Source organism: Triticum dicoccoides, chromosome 4A, assembly GCF_002162155.2.
Source record: "Triticum dicoccoides isolate Atlit2015 ecotype Zavitan chromosome 4A, WEW_v2.0, whole genome shotgun sequence".
Lineage (NCBI taxonomy): Eukaryota > Viridiplantae > Streptophyta > Magnoliopsida > Poales > Poaceae > Triticum > Triticum dicoccoides.
The window spans coordinates 197,463,608-197,474,200 of record NC_041386.1 but is presented as its reverse complement, the minus strand read 5'-3'; the positions used below and the strand labels follow the sequence as shown (position 1 = coordinate 197,474,200).

Genomic DNA, 10,593 nt, shown 5'->3' with positions numbered 1-10,593 from the left:
TTAGGCTTGTTGAGCTGTGCCCACAGCTGAACCTGGGTTCTCTGTGTGTGTTTGTTCATCAGACCTGCCCACAGTGGCTTTGTGTGCGTGTGTTTGTATGGTTGGACCCTTGTTACTTTGTGCTCGACGGTTGCTTTACTTATAAAGCGGGGCGAAAACCTTTTTTGATAAGTGTGTCCGTGTAGCAGTGCCCTTACTAATACTCCTGACCTCCTCTCAAAAAAAATTCCAGACATAGTAATGCTAACACATACTTCGATTGAATTGTATGATCTTAAATAATATCTACTTTCACAAGGGGTTACTAATCACAAGGTACAAATATTGCAGGGAAAAGAACTTGGCCTAAGAGAGACAATATAACAACATATGCTACGGTCAAGACCCAGATACTCCCTCCAGTCATTTTTACTCTTTATATAAGAATTGTCTGAAGTCAAACTTCTTAAAGTTTGACTATATTTATATAAAGAAATATTAACATCTATCATGCTAAAGTTATACAATATGAAACTTTAAGTCCTGATGTATAAATTGGTATTGATTTCACATTGTGAATGTTGATATTTTTTCCTATGAAGTTGGTCAAACTTTACGAGACTTGACTTTAGACAAATCTTATATGCAAACTAAAAAAGACCGAAGGAAGTGCAACATAAAAACATTTCCGCATCTTTAGCCCTTCCCTTACTTTTAATCCCGGCACTTCCCAGAAGCACATTAAATATGCCATAATTAAACACTAAAATGAGCATAATTAAACATAGCTTACAACAACAGTACGACTGCTACATCGAGCTACTCCATCTCAGTTTATAAATTTTGCACGTGTATCTAGGTTGTCAATTTAACTTATATAAAATAAATTGTTTAACATAAAAATTATATTCTAATGATACATTTTTTATAATGTATGCCTCTTATTAAGTTGGTCAAATTAATGACCTAGGTACACATGCAAAACCTGTAAACTGGAATGGAGAGCTCGATTACTACTCCAAGGAGAGCTCGATCACCCCGTCGGAGAGCGGATGGACTTGTGGACATTGGCAGCAGGCGAATGCATGGCGTCGGCTCATCGTCGTTCTCGGCAGCTTCGAGCTACTCTAACAATTCCACGACGCGCTTCCACCAAGGCATGATCCACAATTCGCGCCTCAGCACACCAAATCACGCAGCGTTGCACCATGGCAATGGTGGACCGTGGTAACGGACAAGGAAGTAGCACTCAGGAATGGTGAAGCCGTGAGCCTTATGGCAAGCTCCAATGATCAACAATGGGGCGGCAGCAGAGCCTTTCAACTAGCAGCAAAGGGAATGGGTGGCTAGGGTTTAGATGATTCAGGCAATGGCCGGTAGACCATGGAGTACCAAACGATGTTACAATGTTGGTTTAAGGAATCAAATATGTAGTCACTTTATTATAAGGTACCTCAGAGGATTAGGACTGTTTCTGAATTAAGTGCGACGTAAAGCTACAAGCATTCTAAATCAGCCATAAAGGTAAGTACTATTCGTTGAACTTTAAAGATCAACCACATATACAAGCTAATCAGCATTTACAGTATAAAACAGAACCATATATCATCTATTTAGACATTGATGATCTAAAACATATATTTTGCAAAGATGGGAGTAATGAATCATAACAAGCAATCTACTCCCTCTGTCTAGGACGTTTTTTGGAACTACCTTCTATAAAGTATTTGAAGAGCGTTTGTAGATCAAGTAGATAGCAACCGGACACATCCATATGGGCGAGGAGGATCATCGCAGTCTGCTCAAATTCTGTTCTCGTGGCAAAAGATAAACCAAGCTAACATACCAAAACCACTTGGATATAAAGGCAAGGGAAGAGAGATCAGCATTAAGCAGCAACATTTCATAAGGAACTTTGCATAAGCATCTAATACTACATCCAGTAGCATGAAACATTGTATCCAGGGTATCTGGGATAAAGATACTTAAAGACTGAACAAAATAGTTCATACTTAGCTAAGAACAAACTGATTTCACCCAGTAAACAGAACGCTTAATCGTCAGATCTTCACTTCTTTGCCTTCTTTGGTGCCCTGCAACGTCAGGGATAAACAGAAGATCAGGGGAGCTAAACAGGAAATTTCCCCTGGTAAAAACAGGTCAAAACAGAAGATATGCTTACGCTGCAGGTTGGGCAGGAGCTGCTGCTGCTGCAGCAGGTGCGGAGTGGTCCCTTGGGCCCTGTTTAAACATATAACATAATGTTAAACAATCTGAAGAATTTCATCAACAGGCCACGGAAAGACCATGGACAAGCAACTGACAAAAAGAAACAAAAAATTTGAACCATTGGACATCAGACCTGAGCAAGCCTCTCCTCCCTCCTGGCAATCTTCCTTTCACGGCTTGCCTTGCTCTTGGCACGCTTACTCGCTTAGCCTCAAACTGGTCAGAGAGCGTCTTCTCTCTTGCCTTCTCACCCTTTGACTTGCGAATGCTTTCCATAAGCACAAGCTTGTTCTTGAACATGTTACCCTTGACCTTCCAGAAAACAGCTTAGCAACACTTTCAGGATAAGGAACATATTTACAACCATAGAATCAAAAGTACTTAATTAGTTTGGCGAATCAAATTATATAAACACTGAAATTCATATAATACCCACTTCAGGATAACAACCAAACAAGCATCTTAGTTAGAATTACACAAGGGGTGTGTCTGAGTAAAGTTCAACCTATACAGAAAAGGTGAACCATGCTTTTAGTAAAGTACTACCTGTTTGGAGCAGATGAACATTGTTTCTAACAAATTTGACGTTAAATTCACAATTATCATTTATTCATGAGTACTGGCGACCAAGAATCCCCAATACGATGCAAACCAAACACGATAGCGTATGGATCTCCACTACGACAGGCAAGACCATGTATAGGCTACATATACTACGGATTTCACCATTCTAAAAAAATATTGAAAACTAATAAAGGTGTTCATATATAGGTCTAATGTTGCACAGTGCAAAAGCATTCATGGTTCGATGCCTAATTAATCGAAGACAATCCAAACGGCTCCAAGCCGATGCTACCCATCATCACCACAACTAAGCCACGGATCAAAAGCCACCAAACTCGTCATGCTACCATAACAAGAGAACTTGTCCGTAGAATTGACATGGGAATAATTTTCGAACAGCCACATCGCATAGATCAGCACCAAAACATCAGATCTGAAGGTACCACGCACCACATGGCAACCTGGGACACGATATACCCACATAAGACGAGGTAGGGGAAAGGAATGGGGTTCTCACGAGAGTTGGCCATGGAGATCTCGTTGACCTCATTGGGGTCGAGCCAGACCTTGCCCTTGCCGCACTTGAGCACGCTCGAGGCGAGCCGCTTCTGCAGCTTCAGGGAAACCATCTCCGCCGCCGCCTCTCGGCTTCCTCTTCTCTCCTCCCTCCCCTAGCTGTGGTGTGTGGCTGTGGTGGAGGCGCTGGGGGTGCAAGGGTTTGCGCTAGGGGCGGCTTGGGCGGCTTTTATAGTTTAGTAGCTTTTTTTTTAAAGGTAACTAGGGATTTTGTTGAAAGTTCACGACATCCGGAATACCATCAATCTCTGGCAAAATTCCTAGCCACACATGGCGGCTCACCGCGAGAGACGCAGCTCCCTTAGCTAGCGAGTGGATCTCAAAATTATTGTTTTTACTCTCAAAACGAAAATCATCAGAACAAAAATTATTACTACTAGTATGAATCTCTCTAAGGATATGAGCATAAGACGGTGAACCTGTAGATTTGATGTTTGAAATCACTTCTGCACAATCTGAGGCAATGGCAAGATCCTGTAGATTCAGATCCTGGGCTAGGGCTAGTGCTTCACTGCATGCTTGTGCCTCCAGACTTGTCGGGTCGGTGAGGTCATGAAAAATCAACGCTGAAATACCCAAAAAATTTGCCCAACTTGTCACGGCAAACAACTGCCGCTGCACCTTTGTCACCTAACGTTGACAGGCCCCATCACAGTTGAATTTTGCAGCCTCGCCCGGAGGCGGTAACCACACTTTTACCTTCCGGCGGATCACTCGTGCTTCATTTGCCCTAGGTCTGTGCGAGTTAGCTATGTCCAGCTCCTGAAAAATCTCTTTACAAAGCTCATAGTGGAAAGCAGGCTGTGAAATTCATTCTCATGCATAGCCTTTCTCCTGGCCCACCATACTGCCCACATGGTCACTAAAATTCGTGTTAGGTCTTGTTGATTTGTTGTCTCAAAAAGCCAGAACAGCCAAAGCCTCGCATCTTCGTTTTGGTTTGAGATCACATGCTCGACCAGCTCGTAGTCCTACAAAGCCCAAACCCATCTTGCCATGCGGCAACTTAGTAGCGAATGGCGCCACGTGTCCTCCTCCGCTCCACAGATAGAGCAAGATGGAGAAACTGCCATATGCCTTTCATGTCTAACCAAGAGTTTTTGTCAGCAGTAATGTTAGAATGGCCTGGCCGATGTTCTAGCCAATCTTCTCTTTGTATTTTGATAGCACAAATCATCCTGTAAGCTGACCGTACCGAGAAGATACCTCGCTTATCATAATGCCATGCCCAAAAATCTTCCTGTTGCCTTGTGCTGAGTGGTATATTGAGAATAACCTCGACATCAGCAGGAATAAAATGACCTGTTAGGGCTTGCCTATTCCATGATCGAGTGACAGGATTGATAAGGTCCGGAATCCACATCGGCGGGTTCATTGAGCGGGCACAAAAGGGCCTCAACTTATAGTCTCTCGGCAGCCAGTTATCATGCCAAACGTGTGTGCTTGCACCGGTGCCAATTCTCTTGATAAGCCCCAAGGGCAGGATGTCCCGACCCTCCAGAAGAGACCGCCAGACCTGGGAAGGGGCATTACCCAACATGGCATTGAGCAAATCAGTGTTTGGAAAGTACCGAGCTTTCAGAACACGAGCGCTCAGGGAGTCCGGTTGTTGCATTAACCTCCATGCTTGACGGGCAAGAAGAGCCAAGTTGAAAAGCTCGATATCTCGGAAACCCAGGCCACCCATGAACTTTGGTTTTGACATCGTTCTCCACGACACCCATGTTGTTCTCCTCTCGCCATTTTTACTCCCCCACCAAAATTTGCGGATCAAACTATTGATGTGCTCACATAAAGCCCGAGGTAGTTTAAAACATGCCATCGAATATGTTGGGATGGCTTGGGCTACAGATTTGATTAGGACCTCCTTCCCACCTGCCGACAGACACTTCTCCATCCAACCTTAAACCCGTTTCCAAATTCTTTCTTTTAAGTATTTGAAAGATCCTTCTTTTGCTCTACCCACATCCGAAGGCAAACCCAAATATTTCTCTGTCAGTGACTCATTGTGTACCTCGAGGATATTCTTGATCGCATCCTTTGATGAGTCAGCCACCCCCTTGCTGAAAAAATCAAAGATTTGTCCACATTTATTCTCTGACCGGATGCATCACAGTAAGCTCTAAGGAGCCCATTAACGCGTGTAGCAGACGCCTCATTAGCCTCAAAAAGAGTAGTCTGTCGTCAGCAAAAAGGAGGTGATTAACTAGCGGGGCTTCCAGTGCCACTGCAATTCCCTGAACACCATTTTGGGACTTCAACAGGCAAGAAAGTCCCTCCGTTGCAAGCAGGAATAAATATGGCGAGATCGGGTCTCCCTGCCGCAGCCCACGCGAAGGCCTGAAACCATCTGAACTACCCCCATTAAACAAAACAGAGAAAGACACCGAAGTAACACACCTCAGAATGGTCTCTGTGAATCTTTGGCTGAAACCCAATTTGATCATAACCGCTTTCAGATATGGCCACTCCAGGCGATCATATGCCTTCATCATATCAAGCTTAAGCGCACAGAACCTATTACCCTTCACCCTCCTAGTTTTCATATAGTGCAAACACTCATAGGCCGTGATAAAATTGTCTGTAATGAGATGTCCAGTGACAAAAGCAGACTGCTCTTCGGAGATGATGTCGAGGAGAATTAACTTCAGCCGGTTAGCTAAGACCTTAGACGCAATCTTGTAGATTACGTTACATAGGCTTATAGGCCGAAATTGTCCTAAAACTTTTGGACTAGATATCTTGGGAATTAATACGATGAACGTGTTGTTTATCTCCTCCGGGGAATCAGCTCCATCCAACACTCGGATAATCATCCTTGTAACCTCATCACCACACAAATCCCAATGCTTCTAAAAGAAGTGGGCGGGAAATCCGTTTGGGCCAGGTGCCTTGGTTGGGAACATTTGAAAAAGGGCCTCTTTAACCTCATCTCTACTATAGTCTGCATTAAGGCGAGCATTCATATTACCATCCACCCACGTAGGTATATGTGACAAGACCTCCTCCATGCCAATAGTGCCTTCTGAGGCATAAAGATTTTTATAGAACTCCGTGGCAAGACCGGCCAGCTCGCTCGGGTCAGTACACACCGTGCCATCATCACGTTCAAGTTTCACGATCCTGTTTTTTGCCCGACGAGCACTCGCTTTCCGCTGAATTTTTTTGTATTACTATCACCTTCAGCCAACCAAGTAATGCGAGAACGTTGTTTTGCCATGATTTCCTCCCTGTATGCTAACTCAATCAAGCGATCCATCACCTTCTTCTCTTCCTGCCCTGGACCCGTCTGCATCGGCTCCGCTCGGAGTTTAGCGAGCTGCTGACGCAAAGCCCTCATCTCCTGACGTACAAAACCAAAGGTTCTCCTACCCCACCATGACATAGAGGCTGAAACATCTTGCAATTTGTTGGCCAAGTCAGACAGTGTCATCACCGGTCCCTTTCCATTCCACGCTTCGTCCATCGTCTCTCAGAACCGATCATCAGTCTCCCAAGCACATTCATATTGGAATGGTTTCTTCCCAATCGTTAGTTGGCAGCCTGTCTCTATGTCAGTCTTGAGCAGAATCGGATTGTGGTCACTCTTGGTTGTTGTCAAGTGTTCCAGAGTTGCAAAAGGAAATAATATTGACCAACTCGGTGAAGCCAAAGCCCGGTCTAGCCGGACCCTGCAGAATTGACCACATGTCACTCGCTTCTCAAAAGTCCAATCCAGGCCCATATATCCTATATCCGACAAGCCACATACATCCACCGCATCTCTGAACCCCGCCATTTGTGCACTGTCACGGGTATTGGGCCCCATCTGTTCCTCCTGACGAAGTATCTCATTGAAATCGCCAATACATAGCCACAGCAGGGTACTCTCCCCCTCAGCCTCTTCATAGTCTCCCATGTTTTGTATCGCAAGCTTCTGTTTGCCTCCCCATAGAAACAAGTGAGTCGCCATTGATCCGAACCTGGACTCGAAACCCAGGAGTCAATGTGATACTGCGAAAAAAATTATTACAAGATTAGCATCCGACTTCCAAAAGATACAAAGACCTCCACTCCTCCCACTACTAGCTACTGCAAAACTATTATGAAAACCTAAAGACACCGCCAAACCTTCCACTCGACTCTTTGAAATTTGCGTCTCCACAACACAAAGGACCAATTCCGCACTTTCCACCACAAGAGCACGGAGCTCGTTAACTGTCGCAGGGTCGCCAATCCCACGGCAGTTCTAGCACAAAATCCTCATCAAGCTTGGCGGCCCTCCTCGAGGGAGGACGCCTTGTTCAAATGCTCCATCTCTTCACCCTCTTCTCCCTCTTGTCTCCTCTTCTTTACAATGTGTACCTTCTCCGGCGTAGTGGCCACTGCGTCGCTAGGAGAAGAAGAAGATGCCCCTTCTATTAGCAAAACGGTCCTTGCAACCTTGCCTGCCAGATGAGAAAGTTGTTGTCCTCTAATGTTTATTGAGCCATTCGCATCCACCAACCTTTTCCGGGCTCCCTTCTCTACTCCATCACCAGAATTCTCCCTCCTATCATCCACATCCATCTATTGTGCCCCGTGCGTGTATACCCCTCCCGCTTCTCCCCTTCCTCGCCCCCCTGACGGGACTCTACCTCCTAGACCTCTAGCTCCTCTACCACCATCGCCACCCCGACCTCTGCCAAAATTATCTCCTCTACCCCCCCACCATACGGTTGAGCCGCTGGCATCTCCGGCTCCCACAGCAGCCAATCACCTCATTCAAAGGAGTCTGGGTCATGTATGTCGTATCCACACTCATCAGCCAGATGACCCATCCGGCCACATGCAAAGCAGATGTCTGGGAGCTTTTCATAGAACACACTGAACTTTTTATGCTCCTTCAAAGTGATTGGAACAAACTTGACCAGTGGCTCGTTAACATCAACAAAAATCCTAGCTCGTAACGTACTCGCCGGATTGATCCTGCCCTCATTCACTACTACTGTAAACAGAGGGTCTCCCACCTTTGCAGCAACCTTCTCCGCCAACTCCCTCCTCCTTGTAAGGCCATCAGGCAGGCCCTTGACTCGAGCCCACAGCGGGATCTTGTTTAATCTGTAGCCATTAACATCAGAGAACCCGTCATACTCCTGAAGCACCACGGGCGCCCGCCGGAACAGCCACGACCCTCCCTCCATGATCTTCCTCCAATCTCCCAAACAGTGGCACTAGACAAGAAACAAGTTTGGCCCCTTGATATTGAAGGTGACACCCTGCGCCGCCGACCAGGCATTACGCATCTGCGACAAGAGCGTCGCATGGCTAAACGGTTTTGTCGTATGCACATGAAACATGGCTAACCAGCGAACATCCTTGATCAAATCTTCCACCTCTTTCGAGAAATCAAGATCCTCCTCTTCCTTCCCATGTAGCTTCATCTCGGCAAACTGATCCTCCAGATCAGGCCCCGGCCCAAAAAACGCGCCATGCTCTTCATCCCCCCCCTCAGATGCGTTTCTTCTTGCCTGCGAGCTATGTCTCTCCCCATCCGTCGCCCTGGAATTGACTTGGCTGCTCTCTTCCCTCATACCCTCAAGCACTTCATATCCAATCGCCCTACCCCTAAACCTACTTCCGCCGCCATCTCTTCCTCCGGACCCCCTGGCTTCTGTTGTGTTTGATCCGCCATGCAAGCGAACGTGCGCGGCGGGCATGTGTAGATCTCGCCGGCAGCCGGAGAAAAACCGGCGGTCGACAAGGTTTTACATGGACTCTAGTGAAGATCGCCAGAGGAAGGGTGAAACCCTAGAAAACTAGGGGAAAACATTTAGGTGTGTGTTGTGTGTTTATAGCTTAGTAGCTTAGGGTTTCCTTGCGCCTTCCTGGGCCTTCACTTTTCTTTTTCTATCTCGCTTTGCTGGCCCATGTCGCAGAAGTGTGTAGCTGGTCCGATGACATGTGGTGAGTTATTTTTATTTTTATTTTTATTTTGCCTCAAAACAAGGTATTCAGAGAGGGCGTTTTGGCAGCCCGGAGCATATGCTCCTGGTTTATTAAAATGTGTTTTAAACGTATTTGGAAATATCACAAAATTAAGACAACAGATTTCACATGTACATCTCGACATTCTACGTACTCACAAAGTCGTTTCTTGAAAAAACGATAGTTTTTATGTCGCATGTGAAAAGACAAAATTCAATGTTAAAAAGAACTTTCATTAGACATCTTTTTCCTTTTACACAAGCCACAAAAAATATCGATTTTCTGTAAAACTTGGCATGCACACATAAAATATCGAGATGTATGCATCAAATTTTTGTTCGGAACTTTCTAAAATTTTGAAATGTTTTTTTTTTCGATGGCAGGAGCGTATGCTTCCATGTGCCAAAGTGAATTTCTGAGATAAGGACAACCAAATGTCATTTCCTCGAGAGCAGGGATTATACAAAAACACATGTAAGTCGCTGATTATAATGTTGCGTTTGACCGGTGTCGTTCCTCGTTGATCTAATGGCCCATATTCCAAGTTTGCATTAGTTGTTGTTTTCACCCAATACTTTTTTTAGGGAAATGTTATATTTCATCTTAAAGAATCGATACATCATTTGATAAAGCATCAACCAGAAAACATGGAGGCTCGTAATTCTATCCAATGGTTCGCGAGCCACTTTGCTAGTTGGTACATCTACCGCCATATTGGTTTCCCTTGGACAATGATTAAACTTAACCGAGTTAAAATTATGACATAAAAAGATACACTCCTAAAAAACTGTTGCTGCCAGACTAAGGAAGTTTTCGCCACTCTACATCACCTCATTGACTCACATGCAGTCAGCTTCAACCACAAGATTGTGGCATCCGATGTTACTTGCCAAAAATGTGGCCATCTCAAAGTCCTCTGGCCAACGGTATGTGACTTCATGAGGCAGCCAGGAAAGCGCCATTTGCGTCGCAAAGAATTGCTTAGGATCCTCCTGATCCACTGTCTGAATCAAACGTGACGTTCATATTTAACTTAACACATACTTCTAGCGGTTTTACCCATTCATTATGCTGAATACTACCACCACCCTTCTTCTTTGCTCTTGAGAATTTTTTGCCAACATGCATATTGTCTGGGTGTCGCTAGCTCAAGAAGCTACTCGCCGCGAGTCAGTTGACGACGTTCCACCACACATACCACATTGGCGTTGCAATCAAGTCGTTTCTGTCCACATCCAAAAGCAACAGTACTCGTAGTTAAGAATATATCGCCCAACATAGAACTCCCTTCTCTTTCAA

At 45.1% G+C, this 10,593-nt stretch overlaps 1 protein-coding gene across 2 annotated transcripts; it reads right to left on the bottom strand.

The window, feature by feature from the left end:
* Positions 1-1,842: 1,842 nt before the first annotated feature.
* On the bottom strand, positions 1,843-3,499 carry LOC119285632 (60S ribosomal protein L19-1-like). Of its 2 annotated transcripts, none has more exons than XM_037564964.1 (4): positions 3,290-3,499; positions 2,342-2,534; positions 2,162-2,220; positions 1,843-2,072 (listed from the first exon to the last, which is right to left on the bottom strand). In XM_037564964.1, exons 1-4 carry the CDS (start codon positions 3,399-3,401, stop codon positions 1,996-1,998), a joined length of 441 nt encoding a protein of 146 aa, XP_037420861.1. In that variant the 5' UTR covers positions 3,402-3,499; the 3' UTR covers positions 1,843-1,995. The 2 variants fall into 2 exon arrangements, with proteins under 2 accessions (XP_037420861.1, XP_037420862.1); XM_037564965.1 differs by having other exon boundaries at positions 2,342-2,520; positions 3,290-3,466.
* Positions 3,500-10,593: the final 7,094 nt, after the last annotated feature.

Bases quoted from the DNA above. Each gene is read 5' to 3' on its own strand.
- LOC119285632 (XM_037564964.1), bottom strand. From the start codon at position 3,401: ATGGTTTCCCTGAAGCTGCAGAAGCGGCTCGCCTCGAGCGTGCTCAAG. The intron at 2,535-3,289 runs GTGAGAACCCCA...AGTGTTGCTAAG, and splicing joins GATCTCCATGGCCAACTCTC to CTGTTTTCTGGAAGGTCAAG. The intron at 2,221-2,341 runs GTCTGATGTCCA...ATGTTTAAACAG, and splicing joins GGGAGGAGAGGCTTGCTCAG to GGCCCAAGGGACCACTCCGC.